The sequence below is a fragment of the Chiroxiphia lanceolata genome, chromosome 12 (genome assembly GCF_009829145.1).
Source record: "Chiroxiphia lanceolata isolate bChiLan1 chromosome 12, bChiLan1.pri, whole genome shotgun sequence".
NCBI classification, from domain to species: Eukaryota; Metazoa; Chordata; class Aves; order Passeriformes; family Pipridae; genus Chiroxiphia; species Chiroxiphia lanceolata.
This window is the reverse complement of record NC_045648.1, coordinates 8,848,982-8,876,912: the sequence shown is the minus strand read 5'-3', so window position 1 is coordinate 8,876,912 and position 27,931 is coordinate 8,848,982. Positions and strand designations below refer to the sequence as shown.

Below are 27,931 nucleotides of genomic sequence, written 5' to 3'. Positions count from 1 at the left end.
TGAAATCCCATCAGTGTATTCATTTATCTCAATCAAAACAGCATTTTCTAACAAAGAACAGCTGGAATTAACTTACTACAAAATTAAATGGACCAATGATAGAATAAACCAAGAAAAGAATGAGGTGCATTCAATGATCCCCAAAGTTTCCTAAATTACAGACTACCAAGAACAAAAGATTCCTATGTAATTTAAGCTATTTGTGTAAAGAGGGGGGAAAAAAAAGACAACAAGGTATGCATGGCCTAAGCTGCTTGCTACTATGGTTAATGAGTCCAAAAAAGGGCAGGAAGAGTTAGCAAAATGCTTCAGTAAGATGATGAGGAAAGCATGTCACAGATTTGTTGATAACATTTTCCTCCAGAGGCCTAGGCACCAAGTCACAGGTCTGACATTAGGGTAATGGTGACAGCTGTTTTGAGAATGAAACAGTAATTACCAGAACAAGGAAAAATGTCACATATGTGTTATAGAAACATTTGTAAAGTGACTGGTCTCCTGCAGTCACCACCAGTGGCCACTGAGTGACTGCCTTCCAGCACTGCCAGCCACTGGGGGTGTGATTTCCAGTCCCATGGGGATACAACAGTGTATCTGGTGGATCTTGCAAAATGTTTCTCACTAAAGGAGGTCCCAGCAGGTAAATGCCCTGATTAATCAATCCAGATTCTGTGTGAAGAGACTGTTTTGCCCACAGGGAGCATCACTAAGTCAACAGGACCCTGGAATGAAAAATCCATCCACTTTCTAGAACGAAAATCCATCCTCCTTAGCAGCATCTCCATGATTTTCGGTTGACTCCATCAAAATCTTTAAAAGAAAGTGGGTCATAAAGAGATTTTACAATATGAGAAGTGGTGACAACTTAATGTAATAGAAGAAGAAAAGCTGGTTAAAATGTTATAAAATGTGAACCTCCTACTTGCCTAGATGGTTTAATGGACATAGTTGTTATTTTAGCTGCTTAACACTTCATGCTAAAGAGATGTGTCAGATTTCCCTGTGCTTATACGGCAATTTTCCCGAGTAGATTGTGAAACTGAGAAGATAAGTTCTTTACAATTCAGAGGAATCTGCTATTCAACTGGATACTGAGTATGGAGATAAGCAACATGCAAAGTACTGGAACTGACAGCCTTGGTTTCTGAGAAAACGTTTTCTTGCTTTCTAGTTTCTTTACCCTTGCTTTTGTTCTGTGGTGCTGTCAGTTATCAAGCTGGGGAGAAACACCTTAATAATGAGAAGCTCAAAACCAGCTCTCCTTTCTGGTTGACTGATTGTTCAAAAAAAGGTTAATTTCTTAGGGAGAAACCTTTTGTTGACAAAATTTCCAAGTAAATACTTTAAAAATTCTTTTTTGCAGAAATTAAAAAACGTAGCTTGCTTTCTCTAAGACAAGTGGGGTGTCACTGACACCAGGAAAACTACTTTGAGTTTCAATTGGTGTACATTAGAGATCAAAACTGGACATCTTTGTCCAGAAACAGATACCATAAGCTGAAAACAGACACCATCTCACAGGCTTTTCTTTCTTCACAGTCTGTGAGGTTCTGATAATCCTCAAGCACCACAGATACCCTGGGACTGTATGGACTCCTTGTGGTTAGAAAAGCCCCACTCCCTACGTTCTACATCTTTTGCTTGCTGTACATTTAGGAGCATCAGTACCAAAAGCAGCCACAGAGATACCCAGTCCACAAAACCATGGAGGTGCAGGATCAGTGCAATTGCAAACATTCACTGAAAGAACAGAGTTAACAAAAATGGAAAAATTTCTATTTCAGCCAACTGCAGTTTAGTAGTGACTAAGTGAACTGGTGCAAAATCAACAGCATTTCCTAAGGTGTTTTAGAATTGCAAGGCATCAATTTTTTGTTAATTCAAAGCTGACACTAATTTGGCTATGTGGCAGTCTCTTATGACTGTCTAACACCTTCTTAAGCTTATAAAAGAAAATAGCACATACTGCCAAAAACTCTGCTTATTTTAATAAAGAATAATACCAACAAGGAGAATTTCCACAACCTCCCCTCATGAGCTGCTGTGAAGTCTGCGGGCAAGCAGTAAGTGCACAGCTTCAACTGCCCAGTGGGAGCCAAGGCACTTGTCTTACAATTTATATAAAAATCAGAAAAGGTTCAGGAATCTCATTTACATTTTAACAAGTAATGGAGGTGCCAAGGAGTCTCCAGTTCAGTGCCACTGGAAATCTCACACACCTACATGAAGAGAACTATGAAATGAGCCTCTCCCTACATTTTCTATTACTGGCTTTTGCAACACGGAACTTGACAGAATACCAAGGACCTCAGTGCCCTGATGATGGAATCTGAGTGACTCACAAAGACTGCCAGAAGTTGTGGTGCTGACAACTCTTGGGATTTCCCTGTGAGTCTCTCTCTATTTAATGTTCCTCCTCAAAGCCTTGCTTTATTTACATTACAATATGAGAGTTTCAACTATCATAAAAGAGCAAAGGGGTTGGTCTTATCTGGACAACAGCAACCTTACAGGTTCCAGAAGCAAAAGGGAAGGACAGAAAGACCTGATAGTTCTTGCTTATGTGAATTTCATGATTTTCAGCTGGTCCCAGAACCCTTCCTTGGTAGCGTTTTTTTTAGGCTACCAAAGAAGCCTAAGCATGAGATATTATTTAGTGCTCCCTGCTCAAGGAAGGTCTTGGACACCACATGGGAAACATGGCATGATGCTGCTTGGAGACAGTGAGGAGGAAGGCCAAGAACTAACCATAAGAGGGTGGGAATGTCAGCCTGAGCTGCCAGATTAAAACACCCTCAGGAAAGCCTGTCCCCAGGATTTTTTGGAGCTAAAAACACTGCCAGAGGAATTGTTTTTCCCCAGGCGTTTCCTTTCTTGGGTAAATTACATCTAGGAGAAGAGGAGCATGAAATGGGAATAAAGAAACCAAGCAGAAAGGAATTAACTGTACTCTAGGCACTTAGTTCAGAAAGGATTTGCCTTCAATGTTAGCTGAAGGACTTGGATCTCAGTTCTCCACGCCAAGTAGCCCATCCCTAGACTGACTATCTTGGGCTCTATTCAGCAGTAACATAGGAGTCACTATTTCCTTCAGCTGAAAGGACATTTTCACCTGCTTGAACTAGGGAAGAATAAAAGTTCTTGTCTACCAGAGCTACATGAAAAGGAAAAGAAAAACAGATTTTGTAATAAAGTTGCTAAGATCAAAGCAAACCATCTTTCTCTGTAATTGGATTCACTGTTTTAGGCTTTTGATCTGAAGTATGACACTCAGAATTTAGCAAGCAAACAAATCACCACTTACTCAGGGTGCGGAGAATCAGAGTTAAGCTGAAATATTCTGACAATTATACTTTTCAAATTAATCAAACCCTGCTGCACAGGACCAATTTCTTCTACATGCTTCTTCTGCACATACATATATTTCCCTCCCCAAACCCCATAAAGTGAAGCATTTAATATGACCTTTACTCATCCTGCTGGATGCTGATGAGTTGAAAAACTCTGGTAAGTAATGGATCCCAGAGAAGCGAATGTTTACGCTTGCCTAAACCTAGCCAAGGAAATTTTCTATGGTGGAAAAACTGCCTCACCACGTAGAGTGCCATAACCAGGAGTATATTAATAGAAATAAAAGCATAAATGCCTACTTATTTGCAATTCTGAATTTAACTGTTAGGTTGCCAGAGCAGGGTTGACCATTTCTCTAGAGAAACAGAGCAAAACTAAGTGCCAAGGACAAAACCCTAATCCAATGGGTGTGTTTCAGAGGAGCCCAGTCCTGTTCTGCCTAGCCAAAGTACACCAGGGTTTTTAAGTCCAATGTTTAGATACTTAAATAGCAACTCCTGCTCTCTGCTGTGCAACTAAAGCAAATACATACAGTTTCTTTTAGCTTAAGGAGACACACATACCCTGGATATTCACTGCTGTGAAGGTTTAAGATCATCCTGACCTAAGGCTGACCATCCTTCAGTCAGTGATTTCTGGATGGGAAATAAGTGGGAGTTTGCATCTCAACCATCCATTTCACCATCCTGAACACAAGTAGGGTGTAACATCTTCCATGGATGTAGAGAAGTAACATCTTCCATTACTGAAACTTGATTCACCAGAACTATCCACTAGAACCCCACAATAGAGTGGGCAAATGCCTGGAACTAGGAAACACCAAACTTTCCTCCAACTCAATTTCAACTTGCAGCTTCTTGTGGGCAATGGGAGGAGATGGGGTTCCCTATAGCAGGCAACTGCACAACAGGAGTTTTACTGACTCCTTGGAATTAGGCAGATGACACTGAAAGGAGGAAGATTATGCCAAATTTATCATTCAGCTCTTATCTCACAGACTCTTTGAGGACACTTCACTCCATCACCCCTCACAGACTGAGGATGCCCACCCTGCACACCCCGTGGTGCTGCCAGCAGCTGCCCCCCGTTACCTGTGCGAATTTCCCTGTACACATCATCCCATTCCAGCGTGGGACAGCGAGACACCCGGGATGACGCAGCAGGTAGTTGTCTGCTCTGCCCACAAAGGTGTCTGGGTACCCTGTCACCGAGCCATCCAGGTCATGGAAGATTGACATTTTGTCACCGTCATTGTCATTGTTTCCAAACCACTGGCCTGGTCTGCCAAAAAACACCTTCAGTCCCACCTAGAGGAGAAAATAGGATGAAAAATCACAGGTCAGCTCAAAGTAAGGACTTGCGCTTGCAGCGTTCTAACAGTCAAAACAGTGGTACAGCTGGAACTGGAGAGCTCTGTTGTCTGAGCAAAGAGTTTTGTTTTACCTCTTCTATTTAGAAAAGAAATGCCAGCCATGCTGGTTTTCCTCTCATTTCTTAATCCCAGGAGATGTTTTCACAAAAACTGGGCTTTTCGTTCATTGAAATGCACCCACACAACCATGTGTTGTTAAAGTCATGCAGCAATAAATTGAGTGGTGGCAAAAGGAAGAGGAAGCCTGAAAGTGGAGGAAGTACTGGATGATTAGGAAATTTACTGAAGAATATCACAGTTTTTGATGAAGAAACAAAAATTACTGGATATTTGGGGAATTTTCTCATATATTTTCCATGTCTGTTCTTAGTGGTTCCGTGAGTGTCATTTTTTTCTAATTGTTCCTCCTATAAAACTTTTAAAAGTGACACCAATTCTCAGAACTGGCTCTTGTGCACATTCTAATATATCCCATGAAGAATTCTTTTTTTTTTTTAGGAAATAGAAATAACAGGAAGCAGCATTATCCTCATTATCTCTGTTCTCAAGATTTTTCAGTAGCTAAGTAAAAATATCTGCCCTGATATGAAAATCCAGCAAAACAAGGAAACTGCAGATGTTCAGCAAAAAAAACCAAAAAAAAACCAACCAAAAAAAAAAAAAAAAACCAAACCAAAAAAAACCAACCACGGAATATTTTAACGTCTGCAGATAAAATTATTACAATCTGTGAAGATTAAGTTCTGAAGTAATCAAGAAAATAATTACTCCAGGTCAAGCATTCCAAATGAATCCGGCAGCAGTGTGCATGAAAGCAAACAGCATAAATAGCAACTGGATCACACCGACCCAAAGGACTGTAATTTGTTCCATTTAGCCCAACTAATTTTAATTGGACTGTGCACATGAGTAAGAATTAGGGTCAGCAGGATTAGGCTGCAAGTTTACTAAAGGCTTTAAAGGCTTTATTTTAACAATAATAAACAGAAGGGCTTAGGAGAATAGGAGGGTTATTGTGATTCTGAGTTAGATGGGAAGCCCATTGCCTTAAAAAGAATGACCACTGCAGCAACAACTGCTTGCAGAATAAAAGTCTTTATTACTTTAAAATTAAATTGAAGCCTAGAACCGTTTTCCTGCCACCTTGTCTAAGTATGAATCTCATAAATAAACACCTCAAACAGTCTCCTTTAAAGGAGGTTCAAACACATGGAAATTTAATGTGTATTTTTGAGTTTGTTAGAACGTTTTCTTACTGCACTGCAGGAAGTTTTTCCCAAAAGGCTACTTGGCAAAGTAGGAGGATCCCAAAAGTTGGGGTTTTTTCTCTTGTTTTAATTTATAAAAGAGGAGATTTTAAAAAATGTAAACACTGCTGCAGCTCAAAGGTCTCTTATAAATACTTTGTGACAGTGCAGTTCTGGAGTTGAATATGAAAACAGGCACTTCACTGGGGAGGAGAACAAAGTCAGCTGCACTTCAAACCAAAGGAAGGCACAGCCAGTACAGCTTACATTTGATCAACACTCTCAGTGTTTCCATCCAGCAGCAGGCAGTTTTGGTGCTAATGCTATTCTGATCTCTAACATTCTCCTCTAAAAAGTCTGAAAGTCAGAAATTAAATAAAAATGTTAATGAGCAGTGTCACTTCCTTTATAAGCCTCAAGGTTACCTTAGTTTGGTACACTGTAGGATAGGGGTGTAACTGGGTTTGCAGTTACAGCTATGGCACTGTATATTTTTTTCTAAGTGAACACACAGGAACAAAAACTCAGCTCCTCAGGTATGTTCACATGGAGCTAGGAATGAGCTAGAAGAGAGTGCAGAGACAGGTCATGTCTAGATACCATACTGCTATTCAGACACCTAATTTTCACTAAGTGTGTATTGCCTCAGAGTGATATGGTATAAAGGTTACTTGAATTACCTGTCTGAAGCCTGACAGGGAGATCTGACAGATGATGTTTATGTGAGTATGTAATCTCTTAGGAATATGCTAACTCAGCCTGTCCAAAGGCAGGCATCTAACACACCTGCAGGGTAGACCTGACGATTGCACTCTCTAAATTAAAAAATAATAATGTACTGGAAAGTATTGTAATAACTCGCGACTTTTTCTAAAATTCAAGTGTTGGCACAAACTGCCAACAAAAGACATACCATACCACTGTGTCGCTGTTATCATTTTAAGAAAACCATTTTCATCCAGTGTTAATCTCCCTCTGTTTTACCACCCAAGGACTCTGCCCCCATGGCTTTTGCTCTGCTGGAGTGATGCAAACCCTCATCCTGCCAAGTTCCCTTTGGTCAGGCGTCTCTGTGGGGTTGGAATAATTTTTTTTCTGCCCTCATTTTTAGGAGATAACAGACTTTAACTCAGTGCCTGTTTTTCTTTTTCCCATCCTGAACTGTTCGCAAATGTGTGCTTTGACACAGAAACTCAGCGCTAAGACAACTCAGGCTAAACATAGTAAAGTCAACATTAGGAAGCGCCCATATCTTAGCCAGGCAGGACTGCAATCCCATGGGAGTCGCTATTCCATAGCCAGAAGTCAGCACTGGCCCCTGTGGGCTCTTCTGGGGACCACAACCCCTCCCAGCACAGACTGCTGGGGTTTCTTTGGCACAAATAGTTTCCGAGATGCCGTTGTGTTGGCACAGGCAGGAGTAGAATAGGCTTGAATCCACCCTGAGCTCCTGGCTGCAGGGACAAAATAACCAGAGGGACTTTTAGCAGTGGAGGTAAAAAGAGCTTGTGAGAGTCTGGGAGAGTTCGTGAGTCTCCTGCACCTGCTGAAGGTGGTCTTGTTCAGGGGAGCCCAAAAGGTCATGTACACCCTCTTACTCCTCACCTCACTCTACAGGACCTGTGCCCCACATGGATGGGGGATAAATGAGTTGCTTTTTTATGAATAAAAAGAGATCTGTCAGGTCTTCTTAAGAAATGATGCACAAGTGTTCTGTCTGGGCATGGCTCTGTTCTGGGCTGTGCCATCTTCTTCGAGCTCTCCAGCTCCTGCTGACTGACAGATCTACAGGAGATCACAACCATCAGTCATGACCTCAGCTGGGTTAAAACCAACTACTGCTTCCACTGCTTTGAAATAACTTTTTTAAAGCACTCTTTTTTAAAAGAAACAAACTCTTTTTAAAACAAAAAATGCTAGCAATGATCTTGTTCATGACAAATGCACAGATAATATGTGGGATTTAGCTTTGTCGAAGGAAAGGCAACTAGAAATACTTTTTGTGTAGTGTAATGTTTAGGTCTTCTGTTCTGCTTGACTGTTATTTTTATACTGGATTTAAACAAGACCTGACTGGCTTTATTATTTTGTTTTCTAACCAATCTTCTGATTAGCCTGATTAATTATACAATTATTCCTTCAGATGACTAATAGTTTTGTCATCACTATAAAACTTGCAGTAATGTTTAATTTCTTCTTAAAAGACTATGGTAAAATTATGTCCTTTAGGGAATTACTACTTAGCCACCCTTTAAAAAGTAATAAAGTGAACCCTGGAGATGGAAAATTAATTAAAATTGTCTACAGGCTCTATCTTAACAAGTCAAAGATATATTAACCCATATAGCAATGAACAACAATAAACTGGCTGTGGCCCTTCAAGTCTCAAATCAGATGTAGCACATCTGGGTTGAATCCAGATAAAACAGAATCAAAGTGAAAATTGGTGAGATGCAGGTGCTTACAAATATAGATGTTTTTTAAGTTGGTAAAATACCAAATTTAGAAATGGATATTTTTTGGAAATGTACACACAATAAATAATTTTTGGGATAATGTCATTAGGGTTTGGTTTTGTTTAGGTTTTTTTGTGATAGGCTTACACTCCACTACTTTAATTTGCTTTACAGAAGAGTTTAGGATGTCTTCAGGTCATTTTTGCTTTGAAAACCTTGTATCCTAAAGGCTTTGCAGTACTAAACTCCCTCTCAGACAAAAAAATGCTGGATATTTGACAGGTTCATTGGCCTCAAATGGTGTGACTGTATTAAAGAGCTGCATTTTCAGCCATTCAAGGTGTAATGTTCATAGATATCAACTGTCTGAAACCATTCTGGTGGACAGAGTCCTACAGCCATTACTGGAGGAAATTTTCCACTCTCTTCTACTCCACTGATCAGACTTTTTTCTCTAGGTTCCCCTCCCCAGTCCCAGGTTGATTTTCTCATTCATGTTCCCCATGATCATCTCATAACCATTTCCCCAAGGGAGGACATGAAGAAGGTACAGCAAATTAGCCCTTATTCCAAAGCTCCATAAAGCATCTAAGGTAACTAAGATCTCCTTACCAAAATACACTGTGTTTTCTTTAGGGGGAGCAGTCAAGTGACTGCAGTCGTCATCCTCTCATGAAATACCCTCTGGTTCTTGGTCTGAAGTGTACCAGGGAGGGGACACAAACTGTCTGCTTGTCAGAGGGAGTGGTATTGGTCGATCTCAGAGCAGTGGAAATTTTCCTCAAGATAAAGCCAAACCTCAAGCCAAAGTTACTACAGTTCATGGACATCCTAACAAGTATGGACCTTGTCTGAAAAAAATCTAAGGAGGGGTCACGACCCCTGGGAGCGAGCCAGGTGGAATCCGTCATTTCCCAAGCCAAATGTACAGGGTCGTGATCCCTGCAGGAATCCAGGACAAGGACTGGAATTGCTCAGCATCCTACAGCTCCTGCCAAGGCAGAGATACAGAGCTTCATTCTGCTGTCACAGCTCAAAGCAAGTCCCTGTTGTGCTCAACAGGAATTTCACAGCTGATCCCAGAAACTGGGTCATGGCTTTGCTTCTAAGTGCATTTGCTATTTCTGTAGAAGAACTGTATTGCAGTTCACCAGCTCCTGACATCTCATGTGTGACCCTCTCAGCCTCTGAGGCCAGGTCCTCACCAGGTCCTCAGCAGCTGGCAGTGCTGCACCAGCTAAGAATTGTGTTCTGGGTCTTCTGGTTACAGGGTGAAACCTTTCTCCAATGCAATTATTTTATGTATGTCTGCCCAGGCATAAGGTATCATCATATTTTACTTGCCTATTAAATAACCTTCATTAATTTAAAAAAAAAAAAAAAGCGTTGCAAAATAAATTGTTGGCATGTACCAATGTAACAAGCACCACAGCTTGGAAATCCTGCTGTGGGATAGATCTCTCATCAGTTCTAAAAACTTCAAAAACCTGCACATCTAACAGCACACATTTCTGTTTCTCTTACTTACACTTTTCGCCATCAGGATCTGTGACACATTGTTCTGGGGGCTGATCTGCCAGGAGTTTTTCGTGAAGAATCCAATGGCACTTGAGTGTCTGTCAACAGTTGGGGTGAACTTCTTGAAAGTGCATCTTGCCATCCTGACAGGTCCATCATAAATCTGGAATCCACGAATAGGGAATGTCCTGGGAGATTTAAATACCAACACAGTCCTGTGTTAAAAGCTTAGGAAAACTCTGAGTCTTCTGACAGCATAGAAGGATATTAACAAGCAGCTAAACTACCTTTTCTTTCCCAAAACTGGAATGTGAAGACTCCTCACACGGGAAAGATGAAACTCTGCTGAAGATCCTGTACAGGATGAGGCTCAAAAGCCAAAAACATGACTCATAAGCTTGCCTAAGGCTTGCAGGTTGGGGTAAAGCAGCTCAAAGCCCTTGCCCCCAGCCACCCAGGAGTTCATCACCACGATGAAGACCCAAAGGGCTGTATGTCAGCATTGCCATCAGGTTTCTTGTTCTGGGGCAGGCAGGTTTCTCAGGAAAACATGAGCATGACTGGAAAATGATAGCAGTCAGACTCCCTGGAGGCAAGTGTCTCCTTGGAAGCAAGTGCAGAAGGACAGATATCAGATGTTCTGTCATACCCCTTTCCAAGAGCACACTGCTTAAAAACGTGATTAGAGCTTGTCTGAACTGCAAAAGAGGGTTTTTTTCAATTTCAATAAAATCACCAATAATAACTGAGGATAGATCTGATTATTCTTACTGTCCTACAGAGATCCCATTCCTGTTATCACTTATGGCCGAGACATGTATAGCCAGGGCTGTGTGCATGGCACATCTAATGAGTACTGCCTATTACTTAATTTTATATACCTTGTGGAAGGTTTAATAATTGGTAAGCTTTACCAAAACCAAACATTAAGGTAGAATCTAGGCTTGGAGAAGCACACCTTGCTGTGAGGATAGGGGTAGGCACTGTAGTTGCTAGAGAGGAGGCTGTGCTGCTGAAAATGGAAAATAACATACAGCTGTCAAAAAAGAAAGAAGATGCTATAAAAATGATTTATCCTTTGTCAAACCAGCCATGTTTTCCCAGCTACACTTGCAAGAGGGAGGGTATCATGGTGTATGGGAGCTGCACCATCACCTCGATGCTGCGCTACTGAAGCACTACACAAAAGCCAATGGTATATCTCAGATTGTCTAATCCATTCTCCAGTGACTAATAAACTAAGGAGAAAAATAAATCAAACACATTAGCTCAGGAATGCTCTCGAGCTGTTGGCCTAAAGAGTGAGTTTATTTGGATGCTTATTATTTCTGGCCTGTACAGTAATTTAAACACCTGGTATAAATTACTCATCAGTAGTGACATTAATTCCTAAGGCTTTTCTTCTAGCTTATACTCATGCCAGGAAGAAATGGCAGAAGAATAACTCACTTGTTTCTGGGCAGTGTTCTATATTCTCCATTTGCCCCTTTTCCCCAGTAGCTGTTTTGACCTCCCTGGGAGCCAAAGTTGCTGCTTTCTCCAACAAAAATTGAGCGTGTAACCTCCAGGCTGGAGCCTTCATCTGTCGGGAAAGTCCCATCACTGCAAGCAAAGAAACACCATGTAACCATGCAGCACAGCACTACTGATTAATTAACACTTTTAATTATACCACAGAGACAGAAGGAGTTTTTCTTTATTTTGGAAGCTATAAGAAACTGCCTTGAAGTACATTTAGAAACCAGCAAGTTAGTGCCAAGGTAGCTTCATGCTTGAGCATCAGGACCTCCCGTTCAGGACCTCCCATTCAGGAGGAAATATCCAGCCATTATGATGTATTCCCCAGATATGCTGAGACAAAGAGAAAGAATAAATTGCCCCTTGTATTAATGGCTGCCCAGGGACAACTTGATGTGGTCTGAGAGGGAAATGTGAGCTTCTCTCCTGTCTAATACTAATTACCAGGGGAGTGCCTCAGCTTCCATTCTTGAGCATGTTACACTGAGGAAAAAAAATGGGAAGAAAGTCCATTTTAGGAAATTACCTTGCCAGAGTGAGTCCAATTCCATTATCTGAAAACCTGGGACAGAAGAAACACAACAGTGTAAATGATGAGGAATGTCTGCAGTGAATTTGGCCTACAGACCTATTTATGTCTGCTGTGAGGAGAATGATAGAACAGGTCATTACAGTAACTTACCCTGAGTTGCGGAAAATAATGTCACCGCCCCTGGCCCAGGCACCATGGTCATTATTTTTAAAAGCAATAAGACCATCAATCACAGCAGGAACTCGTGGTTTTTCAGGATCAGCATCTTGATGTGGGTGAAACCTGAAGCGAGAAGCTTAGTTAATACAGCACAGGAGACACAGGAATGGACCTCAGACAGAGGCAGTTGTGCCCAGCAGACCTTGTTTGGCTTCCAAATATTGGCATAGTGTACCTAAAGAGGTGATATGGTCTGGATCAGAGTCAGGCCATTAGCCTGATTTCATTTCTGTGCTTTGGTACAAAGCAGAAAACAAGAAACATTCATAAGGATTAAATTCTGGCCCCAGTGAAATGAGCAGGTGATTTCTCACTAGACTTCAGTTGGTCCACAGCTACTCCTTAGTTTGATTCAGTGTGATTTAGAGGCATAGAAAACATTTTTTCCAAGTCACTTGGGTCCTTTTGTAGATGTCCTTACAAAGGCCATTGAGAATCTCTGTGTTGGTGCTAGAAAATCAATTAGGCATGTTCAAAAATCTCATTCAGCAAAGATAACAGAGTAATTGGAGCTGCTCTCCTTGCCTGTACAGACCAGACCTCCATATGCTTCTCTGTCTGCTGAAAGAGAAGCTGTCAAAAGAAAAAAGGATTCACCCTGGGAGCTGGGTCCATCTCAATTACCCACAGACCGTTTCTTGCCATACTGGCTGTTAATGGTAGATTTGGAAAAATTGGGGAAAAAATCATTATTGCTTTATCTGAGTCTACCTTCACCTCCCATTTCTTCCAGCTGATGTACTGAGGCACATGTCTCCTCAGTGCCCGAGGGAGTGACCCTGGCAGGGAAGTCTCACAAGGGACACAGTCATCCTTTCCTTTCAGGTTTATGGGAACATCCTATGTGATATTGATAGGGCATAATGGAGGAGAAAAAAAACCAAGGCTTGACCAGGAGCAGTAGCTGATTTCTCTCACAACCTCCTCACATACACCCACAGGACTGCAGCGAGTGAGAAAATGGCCTTAATTTACCTGCTTCCACCCTGTGAAGGAAGCTCAGGGGTTTCAAAGCAGTTGACAAAAACCTTTGAGGCTACTTATTTTCTTCATTAATCCTAGACCAGTCTCAGCAGTCTCTTACATCACGTCTCAGATATAAGTTCTTCTAAGTAATTAGCAATAAATGTTAGAGTTTACAAACTCACTAATGGACTAATGAGATCTAGATCCTCTTTCACATGCTTCACTGCTTAGTCCTCATAACCCCAAGTGCATATGTGTCCTTTTTGGTCAGCAATAACACAAACAGTTCAGTGCATATCTGTGGAGTATTTTCCTCTGCACATGAGAGATAGTTTGTGTGCTTTTCTCAGACGTTCTAGCCATAACGAGGCATTAATGATCTGCTAAATGCAATGCAGAAGCCAAGAAGCAATAGGACCATCCAAAATACTCAGCCATACAGCATGTGCTTACCTGGCATTATCGACAGTGAGATACTCTCTGGGATCTTCAGCGTTGGCTCTTGTTGTCTTTACTCCTTTTCCAATAAACAAACCAGCCTGAAAATGCACATGACTCCAATTACTTTAACAGATCGCTCACCAGAGACCAGAGATCCCAGATTTTTATCAATGAACGTGGGCAGCCAGTGCGTGCAGGCACAGAGAGCGCCTGCAGCCTGGGCTTTCTCCTCCTTTTCGGTGTCACTTGGCACTGCTCAGCATGACATTAGCACAGGATGTAGCACGCTGAAGTCAGGACAGAGCCTGCCCTGCCATATGTTATGCATCAGCATCTTGGGCTGTCTTCTGACCCAAAGCAAGGCTCTGAACTCCCACTCTCTCTCTCCCTCGCAGAAAGCAATAAGGGACTCTGCCAAGCTCTTGATAACTTTTTGGAAAAAGAGTGTTGTTAAGAATTAAGGCTTCAAATAACAAGTGACAAGTCCCCTGATAGTCAAAAGAGAACATGAGCTGCTGTAGCCAACTTACAGGCTTTGGGCAAGAGCAGCAACTGCCCTAGACCAAGATGTAAAATATACAAGTCACACAGAACACCACTGATTTCAATATGGAATCCTGAGAAAGGAGTTAAAAATGCATTTTATAACTTACAGATTATGTTTTCATGTTAACACTATATTGGAGGAAAGTGCTTTTCTTGGAAATATCCTTGAATTTTTGGTCTCATTTTCCAGAGATGATGAGCAGGCCCTGGCACAAAGGACTTTTGCTCATCCCCCTATATCCTGGCACCATTGTAGCCAACAGCAGTGCTCAGTGTGCTGTCTTAAATCTCATTTAGCAGTAGATATACCTACAGCCTGAGCACATCCCCTCTAATGCAGCCATGCAACTGAAGTGCCTGGAATGAGACCTTCATTCTGCTCAGCTCCCTCTTTAACAATTAAAAAGACCATCACCCCCAAAAGTTGATTGTGTCTTGATATAGTGTTAAAAAAGAACTTTATCAAAATGTAAGACACCCACAATCAGCTGATTTCAGAGAAGCACACGCAGTCAGCCCCATGCCATACTATTATATTGATAGAAACATAAAAAACATCCACATGCCTTGAAATTGGAGTGGACTCTGTTGTTGTAAAATACTCCCAAGGGGGTATGTTCAGCCTGTCCCTCTGGATATCGCCCCTCGGAGTGTCCAGTGGGAACCCGGTGGAAGATGTACCATATCCCGACATCCTAGAAGACAAAGGGAGGTCTGAGAAATGGGACCTTGCAATTCATGAGACAGGTTATCTGGGGAATTTAGGATTTCACATTGTGCTGGCCAGATTTCTAACCTGAGCCTGCCAAACTTGGGTCCTTGGGGACACACACAAGCCCATGACTCTTACACCTCCCAGCTTATCCTTTGGCATGCACAGTGGGTCCCTGGGAGCCCACACATGGATTTAAAAAATGTATTTATTGTGGTTGAAATTCATGTGGTGTATTAGAAAACAGCCGATCTGTACAGGCATATTAAACACAAACATGGTTTGGGTAAACATAGAGGATAATACAAGGACAGTGTATATTTATACACACAAATATAAAATTTGATTGAGCATTTACCTATTAACTACTAATAAAAATCAACATTTGCTAAGAGACATCACATACCATTTCCAGTTTCAGTTGTGAGAGAAGTCAGTGGAGGAGTGTAGGCAAATACTTACAGTATCTTAAAATAACTGAAGTTCTTAACAGAGACAAAGGTTGCAAAAGTACATATCTAAATTTTACAGTTATTGCCCTCACACTAATGACACCAATAAAAGTGGAATATATGGGAACTGGAGGCAAAGCATAGCTCTGCCATTAAATGGTTACCTGAGCACCAGCTGCTGCATTCTCTATTAAATTGTTGTTTGGATTTGCAATCCAGAACGTGCTGACAGCCCTGAAAAACCAAAATCAAAATGATCCTAAGCAGTCACCAAACAGGAAGGGATACATTTTCATAGCACTGCACTGGACTTGAGCCACAACTCTCCTATTGACTTTAAAACTCCCCACAACCTTTTAATGACACTCTTAAAGGAAAAGAAACCATCTAATAATGTCAGACGTGGTCATTTATGGAACCACATGCTGAACCTATTGTAAATTATATGAGAGCATTAACACAAAATCCATGCTCTGTTCAATGCAGCTGAAGGAAACCCAGGATCTTTTTTAAGTTAAACAGCTTTGGAAGATGTCTGAAAGTGAAACTTTTGGTCTGTTTTTTGAAACTTCAGGGGCGATGGCAGGAGTTAGGGGATTCTCTATGAATTTCTGAAGCTTTTGTGGAAAACAAAACAAAACAAAACAACTCTCCTTGCAAGCTGCAAATAACCCATTAAGGAGAAGATTAAGGAGATATAATTTTTATGTCTGTCCCAATAAGGAGTTTTTCTTCAGAGGGAAGATCAGTAGTGGTACAAACAGAAGCCAATATAGCTATGAAAACATTGTCATCTGTTGTCTTACTTCATTGGATAACATCTTTGTCAGTAATAAAGACCACATGTAAAAACACTGTAAACTTTCTCTCATGACTGTACCAATTAATTTGTTCATTCTAAGCAGAGATTTTTCAAACATTTTTTATCCACCTTAACTGTTAAATAATCAAAAATCCACTAAAGAGATGCAAAATAAATCTGTAATAACCACACAAGAAACCTTAGCATTTCAGCAACAATAACTGCAATTAATTCAGTTAAGTAGAGTTTGTCCACTGCATTCTTTTACAGAAAATATGAAAATACAAATTTCCTCTGCTAAACTGTGTTGCCAGCCTATACTAGGGCTGGAGAAACTTGCATTTATCAGAAAGATTTCATGGAGCCTTTAACATCGTACTCAGAAAGAATTGAAAGGTGTTCAGAAATGAGCAAAGAGCTCTAACATATTTATGATTTAGAGAGCTGAAGCACCTCTCCTATGGAGACAGGCTGAGAGAGTTGGGGGTTGTTCAGCCTGGAGAATAGAAGGCTCCAGGGAGACCTTAGAGCACCTTTCAGTACCTGTAAGGTGGTACAAGAGACCTGAAGAGGGACTTTTGACAAGGGCTTGGAGTGATATGACGAGGGGGAATGGCCTTAAGCTGAAAGAGGGCAGGGTTAGATTAGATATTAGGAAGACATTCTTCACTGTGAGGTTGGTGAGGCCCTGGCACAGGTTTCCCAGAGAAGTTGTAGATGCCCCATCCCTGGAAGTGTCCAAGGCCAGGTTGAATGGGGTTTTGAGCAACCTGGTCTAGTGAAAGGTGTTCCTACCCATGGCAGGGGGATTGGACCTAAATAATCTTTAAGGTCCCTTCTGACCCAAGCCATTCTGTGATTTCATGATTCTCTAAAAACAGTGACAGGAATAACCACCAGCAAATATTCCTTGCCTAGGATTCATGCAAGTGTTAGTAGATACCTTAGCAAGCAAACCATGGTCAAGTTTTAAAACGAAAAATGGTAGAAAAAGCTACAATTTCTCCTTTCACATTAAATAGCACCTTTCAAGTTTCACCACACCATTCTTCAAGACCCAGCTATAAAGCACAATGTAAGTGCAAAACCTGGCTACAGCTCCTGGAGCACTTACATGCAGTCAGTGCTTGGCACAGGAGTGTAATTCCCATGGACGTGGCTGCGGATGGCGAGGCACATGAGCTCGCTGCGATCCGAAGGCAGGATCGTCCCCGGCCTCGTGAGGAGGCCCAGGTTGTGATAAAAGGTGTTCCTCTGCTCCGTCCCATCTTCCAGGAAGAAACAGTGCCCCAGGGTGTCATAGCCAATGGTGTCTTTTACCTGGGAAAAAGCATAAAGGCTACAGCAGGAGCTACAACTGGTGTGCTTTGCTTAGCAATAAATTCCCAAAATACTGATGGAGCGGGTTTGCCACCCCTCTGCACAGCGAGAGGTGCCTCCATCGGTCCCTGAGCTGACTCAAAGTACATGCAATGTGCATAGCTGTGATGTCTGATATAGCAAAACTGCTATTAAAATTACTCTGAAGAAGATCACATGCATAATTAAAGGAAAAATTCAAAGTGCCTGATTTAAAACCGCCCTCAGCTCTAAAAGAGAATATTTGAGTCAGTGTCATGGAGTGACTAGCTGCATAAAGATACGTAAATATAAGTGTGTCTCGCATGATAAACCAACAAATTAGCACGGTTAATCCAGAAATTTTCATGACTGCAACACTTCCAAAATAAAGTAAGAAATTCTTTAAAATGCATCATGTGAAGTAAATTATATTAACGAGATTTCTGCTCTTTCTCCTCCATTCTCAGAAGGTGCCTGGCCACTTCATTCCTGTAATGATCATCTTGGGTAGAGATGGTATTTTACTATTTCAGTCTATTTAATATTAATTGACATGCTCAGGGATATTGCATTAAACCCTAATTCAACCAAGAGGACTTAGCACAATCCTCCTTTGATGTACAATCTTATGAAGATAAATTCAGAAATCCTTCCTTTAAATTTAAATACTAGATCAGGCTAGTTAAAATACCAGCTATTTGTTACTAAATCTTACTGAAACCTTAACTTTGTACTCAAATGATCCCTGTCAGCATATATATATATTCTCTCTTCAGGCACACAAAATTCCTGTTGACGTCAGTTATGTCTATGTTAGACTGCAAGATTAATTAATATTAACCTACTTGGTTATTTTTGTATACAGAGGGATACTTGAAATAAATCCATTTCATAGAATCATATCCTGTAATTTCCCTTTAATGGGCTGCAACTGTACATAACATCTGGAGTCACAAACAGTATAGTCCCCATAGGTATATCTCTGCTGGATTTCATTGTTTTCCTGGCAGTCACCCCTCTGACTTGTCATCTGCTGCTCTTGTTTCTGCCTCAATGAGGTGTTCAAAAGAGAGTTAAAAATACGCCACAACACAACCAGATACCCAGCTCTACTGATGGAGTGTTGGAAATCCACTGACCCTGCACACAGGTACAGCTCCTTAGAGTGAGTTGCAGGGAGGGTGACAGAGAACCTACGTACAACAACACTGAACATGTCCCTCCCTGCCAGCCGAGTCTGGGAAATACAGATCTAGGAAATGGATTTAGACAAAAATGCAACTGTCTCTGCCAGCCTGCTAAGATCAATAAGCCTGGCTACTTCTACTCTCCCAAATGATGGGCAGAAGCTGCGCTAAGGAGGCCACGGAGGATTATTTTTGGAAAGAACACTAACAACAAACCACTCATTGTTTTAAACAGCATTTCAATTGTAGAGTTTCATTCTTCTGCATTTAGCTGCAGTTTGACTAATCTGTGCTTCAAATGGTTGCATAAAAAACCAGACTTGTATCCAAAACCAGATTTTAGCTTTAATTAATATGATTAGTCCCAGCTTCAGAATTGCATGGCAGCCCTGAAAAGTTACACACAGGACACTACAGCAATCACTCTCCTGACCAGAAATAACGTGATTGAAAGATCACTTCCATTTGCACTGGAAGATAAAGATCCTCATATCAGAACAAATCCCCAGTCAATTCCAGCATACCACCAATATAAAATACAAGCCTGGAAAGGCACCCACCTGCAGCACTGTCACAGTGGTACATTGCTGTGTGTGCCAGCATGAAACACTGTCCACAACACAGGCTGCAGCCTTGCTGCTGTGTCCAACAGCAGATGATTAAGGTGCCTCTAAACACTGAATTATATATAGTTCAGCAACACAATATAAGTGACCTTTATGCACTGCAACATCAGACATGAAAGACTGCAGCAGCCTGTACATGCCTGACGTGGGTCTGGCCACAGAGGCAGGTCACAGCCTGTTTCCAGCTTCCGTGAGGAACCCAAGCTGCCGCTGGCTTGCAAAGCAGCACCAGCCTGGCACATGGAGCAGCAGATGGGGAAGGGCCTTGCGGACGGCTCTGCATAACCCATGCACAGCAGAGTACAAACCAATGGCCCTCTAAAAAGTACGTCTTCTAAACCCTCAGGACAGGAATGGGGAAAACCACCTCTCTGGTTTACTCTGCCTCAAGGGCTGGAGTTTCATAATCTGATGCTGAAGCATCAGATGTTATTTAACTGCCCTCTATGTTATTTGACTGCCTTGCTCTGATGCACATACTCTTCTAGGGAACTGCAAATATTTTAATTCATTTTAAAGCAAGGCTTTTTATTACGTTTTAATTACTCTTTTTCTTAATGACTATATATCAAAACCACATTTCTTCCACAGAATCACATATTTTAAATCACATATTTAAAATCTGTTCACTGATTCACAGACTCAAAGCCCACAGCAATCACATGAGCAGGGCTCGATCTCACACTTTGAGTCTTGATTCACAACTATTTCATCCCACATATCCAGACAAACCTTTGATAACCTCCTTTCTGATAAAGAGCAAGACCATATGCCATTCTTTAAAGGACCATTATTAGCATAAAGCTTAATTTTTCATCCTAGGCAGGTTACTTCAATTCCAGAGGTTTAATACCCACAGGAGGAGAAAGAAATAAACTACATCCACATGTACTAGACAAATCTTCTGACAACCTAAGGGCTCTCTACAGAGAATCAGGCTCTGCAGACAGAGTAAATGATGAATATTAGAAGGCAATTAATAATTGTGAGTGATATGGACAATATAAATGAAGTTTAAAATACATGAACAGTGCTCCCAAATGGTACAGGTACAGCATCCCATTCTCATTAATGCATCCTTTCAGGGGGACTCTTTCACACACAGAGCACATGTATGTTGTGTCTTACACAGCTTTATCTCCAGGACTGAGAAAAAGTTGTCAGGAAAAACACAGGAGGTCGCGGATAACTCGGAATGTCTCTGGGTGAGCACACACCAGGTGAATGAGGAAACGCCACAGATACCAAAACACCACTCAGGGTCTTGCAGAGCAACAGCAACTGGACCTGTTGGGACTGGAGCAGGAATCTCTCTTTTCCAGCTGAGATTCTTTTGTTGTTAAAGCCTTCTTTTTTTTTTTTACGTTCCTCTTTACAATGCCCTTGTGAGGATCTAGGTCAAAGCCAAGTTCCTGAGGTCTTTTCTGGCACTGAAGCAGCCGTTTGGGTCTGTCCTGTTCATATTTCATTCCCTTTGTCATGTGAACATTTTTGGATATATTTCACATTGCCCTGACTTGAACAACCCCTGTCTTTTTTTATCACCATTGAAAATTAAAGGTCCATTGCTTCAGCCAACTCCATTTAAAGTCCATTGCTTTAATTTCAAATGAAAGTTCCTGTTATCACAAATTGTCCAGAACTACCAAGGCAAAGATTTCACTACATCTGATCACACGTTTGATAATATTAATTAGGCTATGCTAAAAACCTTACATTCATTTCAAAGAACTGCACTACCAGAGGAACAGTCCTAAATAAAGTTGAGAAGTTGGTATATTTCTTGGGTAAAAGATGCCTTATTTCAATGTTCTGATTTCTCTTTACATCACAAATGGCATGTGCTGTTTAGCACTGGCTATGCAAAGAGCTGAACTTGGTACTAATAAAATATGTCTCCTACCAGAAGGCCATGAGTTCCATGTATGGCAACACACCTAGAGAAGCAGTGGTGGATAGCCAGGTTATCGAGGTACGTTGGGTGTCTATATCCTCCTCTCTCATCCACATCCTCAGCCAAGTGAAAATGCACAGGGTAACTGCCTAGGATTTGCTGCCCCATGTTTTTTAATTCCACTCCTGACATGTGAACAGAGCTAAAATTCCTTAGGATCTGTTGAGACAAATGTAGATCCAAGTAAAGCATTACAATAGAAACATACACAAAAAGAAAAACAGGTTTGGGCTTTTTTTCTGTCATTAGGGAATATGTTTACAGAGTAAAATGGGGTCTGATCCCAGGAGGAAGTGTCAGCTCCCTATTTCCACTCACATCAGCTCAGAACCTGCAGAGCCCTGTGCCAGCAGCTGCACACCTACGGGCTCGGGGCTGCCAAGGAGCAGCTGCCAAACAGCATGTGGAGTGTTTAGCAATAGCAGTGACAGACACGGTACTCCTGCCAACTACAGAAAGGGGGAGCATTTGCTACCAGGCTCTATTTCCTGGCAGCTTTTACTCTTAAGTGATTTTTAGCCCAGACCTGTACAGCTCCCTGATTTCCACCGACTGGTGGAGGAGCAGTTTTATACAAAGCCCCCACCACAGCAAGACTCTGCACCTCCACCTAGAACATGAAGCATAACAGGGGGAGATCCAGCACTTCTCTGAGGGAGCGGGTGTGCTCTGCAGAAAGCACAATTTCTTCAGTGGTACCCTGTGAACTAACTTCACATTAACCCTACTGACAGCAATGCTGCTAAAGAATCCCCTCTAGCACAGAGAAGAGTATGTTTTTGCAGACACAGTGAAGAAAATGGAACAAACCTACAGCAAGTCCATTGCAAAACAGGCCAACACACTTCCCTCTTCTTCACAGACAGATATACCTTTTCCCCCAGACACAATGTTATTTTTGTGCATTAATCCTTTCACTTGTTTACAAAGGAAAGGAACTATCTGAAACCACCTACAAGCACATGCATTAAAAGTTACTCACTTTTATGTGTCCTCCAAATGTATCAAAAGAGAAAAACTGGCATTGGTTTTGTCCATAACAGGAGTCTTCCATTTCTCCTTGAATAAGTATATTTCTAGTGAGAAGACCAACCTCCGCCCGCATGTCGACACCATCTATGACTTCCCCCATGTGAAGATAAAGTGGGCTGCCTGTGGAAATCACAAACCTTTTAGTTCAGAGTTAGCACAGTGTATTTGTTATTGTATTGTTCTGAGTAAGTGTACATCTTTCATTTAAGAAATCACCAGTTCTGGGGATGTGCCCAGTACCTGATCCCAGAAGACATCAACACTTCCTCAGGCTTCTACAGAGGACTGCTGCCTCTGGACAAACTTCCAAATCCCAATACAGTATTAGGTCCTTCAGCTCTAATATGTGCCCATGTGTTAAAAAGGTAAGTAGAATGTAAAAGACGAAACAATGTAAATAGTTACTACAATTAGTTTGATAAAAATATTTCATACCATCAATTTTCACTTGATTACTTTGACATTCAGGACAAGGAAGGAGATTAAACTCTTCAGCCTGATGCATAGAATAGTCTGTACTGGCAATGACTATACGGTCACCAGGTAGCCAACTTGTAACCTCGTCCACCAGATGAATAATTATTCCTTTGGTCACTTCCACTTTAAATCCATTACGAGGCACCCCTGAAAAATGAAGAAATCAGTTATTTTTACAGTTGCACATGACAGAATCATGCAATTAACTGAAGAGCATATCAATTTAATTTTTATCTAGATAACTCTGTGCATGATAGAAGTGCTCCAGTCATTAACTATGCCAGTGCCATCTCTTTGTAGGCAGATAAAATGTTACTTTGAGAGAGAACCGCTGTTAGTTTGGTCACTGTCCATGCGAGCCAAAGATTATGGTATGATTATCATTTCATTGTTCAGGTTCACGGCAGCCGAAAAAAGGAAAGCAAAGCAACAGAAGACAAGCAATTTTCAGGGAAGACCGAACCTTTTATCCACCCACTGAAAGCAGTAACAGTGAAACGGGTGCCGTCGTAGGTGAGGAAATCTCTTTGGGCTATGGCCAACCCCGTTGTTCCATTCCCGTGATACTCCCGCTTGTCTTCTGCTGTGGAGAGCTGATCCCCTCCTAAGATCCCCACCAGCGCCCAGGGCTGCCTGAAGGAGACAGGGAAGGAGCAAACCAGTGACATCCCGAACCCTCCACCCCGCAGAAATCTTAGGCAGGAGGGAGCAAGCAGAGGGACACGACTTCCCTCCCTCTGGCACGGGTTGCCCGCCGCAGCTCTACCCGGGGTACCCTCCGCCCCCTGCCCGCGGGCCCTGCCGAGCCCCGCTCCGCCCCTCGGTCGGGACGAGCCCCCGGCGGAGCGCGGCCCCGCGCGGAGCTGTCCATGGTGGCTCCGCTCCCGCCCCCCTCTGCTCCCGCCCCCGCCTCACCTGTATCCCAGGCGGGCGATGAACCTGCTGCCCAGGCTGTCCCGCAGCAGCAGCCGCGTCTCTGGCGTGAGGCTGCGGGCGGCCGAGTCCCCCACGGCCGCCGCCACCACGCTGCCGGGGGGCTGCCGGGCCAGGAAGGCTCTCAGCCGCCGGCCCTCGCCCGGCCGCAGGTGGGTGTCGAAGCGCCCCGCCGCCAGCACCCGCGCCGTGCCGCCGTCCAGGACGCGGAGGTTGAGCCCGCGGCTGCCCCACCTCCTCTCGGAGGAGTAGGGGCCGTGCCGGAGCCCGCCGGGGTGCAGCGTCTTGTCCAGGAGGGTCCAGGAGCGGGGCCGCCGGCCGTGCAGCTCCAGGACGCCGCCGCGACCCACGCCCAAGAACTTCTGCCCGAAGCCCTCCACGGTCGCCCCCTCGGCGGCTCGCCCGTACAGCGAGATGGTGGCCCGCGAGCCGTAGGGGCAGCGCTCCGAGCCGATGTGCAGCTCCCCGCCGTCGTGGATGAGGATGTAGCGGGCCCGCAGGGTGATGGGCGGCCCGTGGGGGCGGTCGGCGAACACGAGCATCCCTGCGTGGCGAGGGGAGCGGATCGGGGCTGGGTGCGCACACAGCCGGGCCAGGATGTGCCCCCACGGGCGAGCATGGCTGGGCCGCCCCCCGCGGTACGAGGGCTCCGAGGCGGCGGTGGCCCCGCTTACCTCCGTCGCGGATGACGAGGGAGTGGAAGGCGGCGGAGCTCTCGAGGCGCAGGGCCGCCCCCCGGCCCACCACGGCGGCGCGGCGGGTGTCGGAGCCGGGTCGCCACGGGACGAGGTGCGGGACGGCCTCCGGGCAGGGCCCTGCAAGAGAGGGGCGGCGGCAGCGGCGGGGTCGGGAGGTGGAGGGGCGCGGAGGGGCGCGGTACCGACCTGATGCGCTGCCGCCGTTCGCTGCTCCAAGGTGCGTCCCGCGTCGGCACCAGGACCAGGACCGTCTCCGGGTCCGGCGCGAAGGGCAGGAGGAGCCACGGCTCCCCGAGGCTCCCCGCGCTCGGCACGTCCCGGGCAGTCCCGCAGCCTCTACCTGCATCCCGGGGCCGCGGGGCCGCCCCCGCCCGCAACACGTGCGCCGCGTCTGTACACGGAGCCGGCGAGTGGCACATTTTGCTTTCGATGTGTTTCGGTTTTGTTGTTTGGGGTTTTTTTCCTTTTTTTCCCCCTCCACTTAACGTCGCAAGAACGAAAGCAGAACCCCCCTTCCCGCTCCACACAACCCCGGACACGGCGAGGCACCAGAACAGCAGCGCGGACAGAAGGAGCCGGCGCGGAGCAAACCCAGCGGCGGATCGACGAGCGGCACTGGCGCGTTCCAAACTTCGCTGCAGACTCTTACCTGGAGCGTCCCGGCAGCGCCGACCGCGGACTCTGCCCGACGCCTCTCGGAGCTGCCGGCCCGGGCTGCCGGGCACCCAGCGGGGCAGGCAGGGCAAGGGCAGGCAGGCGCAGGCAGCTCCCGCTCCGCCGCTCCGGCTGCCTCCCCTCCGCCTCCCTATTTATATCCATCTCCCAACCGCTGGCGGTGCCCGCACTGTTTACAGCGGCGGAGCCGCTGGCTCCTCCCAGCCGGGGACGATCCCTCCAGCCTGGACGTATATCTGCCACCGGCGCCTTGATGCCCGGGACCGGGAGGAGCCCCGCTGCCAGCACGGAAAGGTCTTCCCCGGCTACGAGCCCCGGGGGCTGCGGGCTCCTCGCCGAGCTCCCCGGGGTGATGGGGAGTGGCCTCGGGGGGTCTGTGCAGACCCACAGAGCACCCAGCTGGGCTCAGCAGCCCTGTGCAAAGCGTGTGTCTGAGTGCCAGCTGCCTTCCCAAGGGCAGGGGGCTGAGGTGCTCCAGCCCCAGACCCTGAAGTGCTCACCAGAGCTTGGCACACCTCGGCCCTTCTTGAGGGGCAGCTGACACCTCTGGTACCTTCCCGTGGGGGTGTTTTGCCCTGTGCTGTCCTGTGTCTGGCAGATCTACGGACAACACTGTAACCCAGCAGCTGCAAAAGCTCCCCTGACAGCAGGTGAACAGAGAGGTAGGTATCTGCCACTTCACCTCCCATCATCTTCCAAATCAATCTGTAGTCAGAGTCTGCAGTGAGAAGAAAATGCTTAGAAGATGCTCTGACAAGACACAGCCTCAAAGAAAACCATATGCTTTTACCCCCCTGGCCTGGAGCTGCCTTCCTGGCTTTGCAGGCTCCAGTCTCAAAGGACATGGCACTGTCTGTCACATCATCACACCTCTCACACCTATCACTGACCATCACACACTGGTTCATTTTCCATGTACCAGAACATCACATTTTTTTATAGGCTCTAAAATACAGCACAACTGATCTTCTGGGTGGCACATAAATACAGGTCCCTGCTTTACTGCAGCCACTGCCTTCTCTCTCCCAGAGTTGTAATCCCTCATCTCCACTCCGCAACACAACATCCAGAGAGGACAAGCTGGAAGTGGGCAGGCAACTATGCCAGCCACTGCTTCTGCCCAAGGCCAAAGCCAAAGAGGTACAAAGCCACAGGTGCTGTCAGTCTCTGAGACATTTGTGTGCCATCATCTGGTCAAACTGCTCCAATCTGTCACCTCTGAAATTTATTCTGGTGCAGGATTTCTTCTGACAGAGGGCACAAAGAGGCTATAGTCATGTTAATAAGGAGCAAGTGCTGTCAGACAAAATATAGGAACAGACTGGAAGCAGGAGGGTGGGTGAGGGGCACAGCCATGCCCCACGCTCCAGACAGCAGCTCTGAAGAGGGAGCAACACTCACTTATGCTAAACAAAACCCATCCACTCTCTTACACCTGGTCCTGGGACCCAGAGAATTGTTGAATCTGAAGATAAGCATCCAGCCCAGAGAAACAAATCCTGATAACACTCCCTTGTTTCAGTACTCCATAAATACAGAGAAACGTTAGAGCTGCCACCTTTGCTACCGGCTGTTCATCTGTCATTTAGTGCTGGCACTTCTATTCCTGTCTCAAATAGCTTTTGTCATTTTCCTTCCAAAAAAGCAGCATTAGTCAGCGTTGTGCCTCCTCCTTATCTGAATATGACACATATGAATGCAGGTCATGGGAAAGCAGAGCTGCTACCAGAAATAGCAAATTTTTTTGAGAAAGATTTATCTACTGGTGGAAATTTCAGGCAATACGAGACATACAGGAGTATTTTGTCTTAAAACACACTAAATTCTCTGAATTCAATGGTTCTAGAAGTTCAAAATTTGAGGTAGAAGAGGACCCGAACCTCTATTTCACACCTGCTAGGGCCCTAGAAACCTCATACATTGCTATTTAAAATATTTACTTCACGCAAGAGGTTTCACAGGCTTGCAACCTAAATAAAAGGCAACAATGATTAATCTAACACAGTAATAGTGGAGGTAAATATAAGCCAGGCTTCGGTTAGTGCTAAGCTTTTTGCAGGCCTCATGGAACAATCAACAAAGCCAGTCACTCCTGCTTACCTGGGATTTTCCTGAACAAGAAACCAAAATGTCAGAGGTGTGAGCGCTGTTTACATAATTCAAAACCGTTTTTCCTCTGTAGCCTCAGAATCCACAGAAATAGACTGGGTTGATTCTTTTCTGAAAGAACTACTCTCAGGTGAATGATTTCAGTGCCATTTCACCCCCCATTAAGTTTTCACTGGCCTGAGGAAGAAAACTGCAGACTAAATGAGACTGGATGTATTACCCTGTTTTCTTAAGATTCCTATCTCTTTGTAAGATAAACACGGAAGCACCCATTACTATCTGTAGGTTGGTGCTTGAGAGGTAAACTCTTTTCCTTTCACTCTTTTCCAAATTTCATTTTCCACATTGATTTCTGTTTTGCAGCAGCACTGTGTTGAAGCTTATACCACAGCACTCCATTACAGGATGCATCCACAGCATGAGAACATTCCTGAACATCCTCACACCTGCAAGTGAGAAATCATGACTAATACTCACTGCCTCCAACACACGCCTGGTGTAACTCTTCCTCACAAAAATAACCAACCCAACCCCTCCTCCGAGTGCTATAGTGAGTTATAAACTGTAGTTTACCTTTCTAACAAAGAAAAATGGATCATTTTCTGTAGCGTCTTCCTTGCCAGGAACAAGACAACCTCGACTGTCCTGTGTCTTGGCACGTTTCAATGACTGTGATGCTTTGCCTACAAACACAGCTGTAACGTTCAATAACAAATATCGATGGCTGAGAACCTTCATGTTAAGGCAAGGGCAGAGAACTAAGCTGC

At 44.2% G+C, this 27,931-nt stretch overlaps 1 protein-coding gene across 2 annotated transcripts in view; it reads right to left on the bottom strand.

The window, feature by feature from the left end:
• The window catches only part of LOC116793051 (cell surface hyaluronidase-like), a 50,287-nt gene extending 22,553 nt beyond the window's left edge, over positions 1-27,734 (bottom strand). The window contains exons 1-15 of one of the 2 annotated variants that reach the window (XM_032700602.1): positions 24,357-27,734; positions 23,665-24,226; positions 23,213-23,382; positions 22,708-22,896; positions 22,223-22,392; positions 21,190-21,399; positions 17,247-17,452; positions 15,495-15,564; positions 14,733-14,861; positions 13,633-13,718; positions 12,145-12,276; positions 11,989-12,024; positions 11,394-11,546; positions 9,955-10,132; positions 4,443-4,658 (exon numbers count right to left, since the gene is read on the bottom strand). In XM_032700602.1, coding sequence (XP_032556493.1) covers positions 4,443-4,658; positions 9,955-10,132; positions 11,394-11,546; positions 11,989-12,024; positions 12,145-12,276; positions 13,633-13,718; positions 14,733-14,861; positions 15,495-15,564; positions 17,247-17,452; positions 21,190-21,399; positions 22,223-22,392; positions 22,708-22,896; positions 23,213-23,382; positions 23,665-24,226; positions 24,357-24,726 — 2,877 coding nt within the window. In that variant the 5' untranslated portion in view covers positions 24,727-27,734. The remainder of the gene's footprint in view (positions 1-4,442; positions 4,659-9,954; positions 10,133-11,393; positions 11,547-11,988; positions 12,025-12,144; positions 12,277-13,632; positions 13,719-14,732; positions 14,862-15,494; positions 15,565-17,246; positions 17,453-21,189; positions 21,400-22,222; positions 22,393-22,707; positions 22,897-23,212; positions 23,383-23,664; positions 24,227-24,356) is intronic. The other variant, XM_032700604.1, reaches the window with a different exon arrangement.
• Between the last annotated feature and the right edge of the window lie 197 nt (positions 27,735-27,931).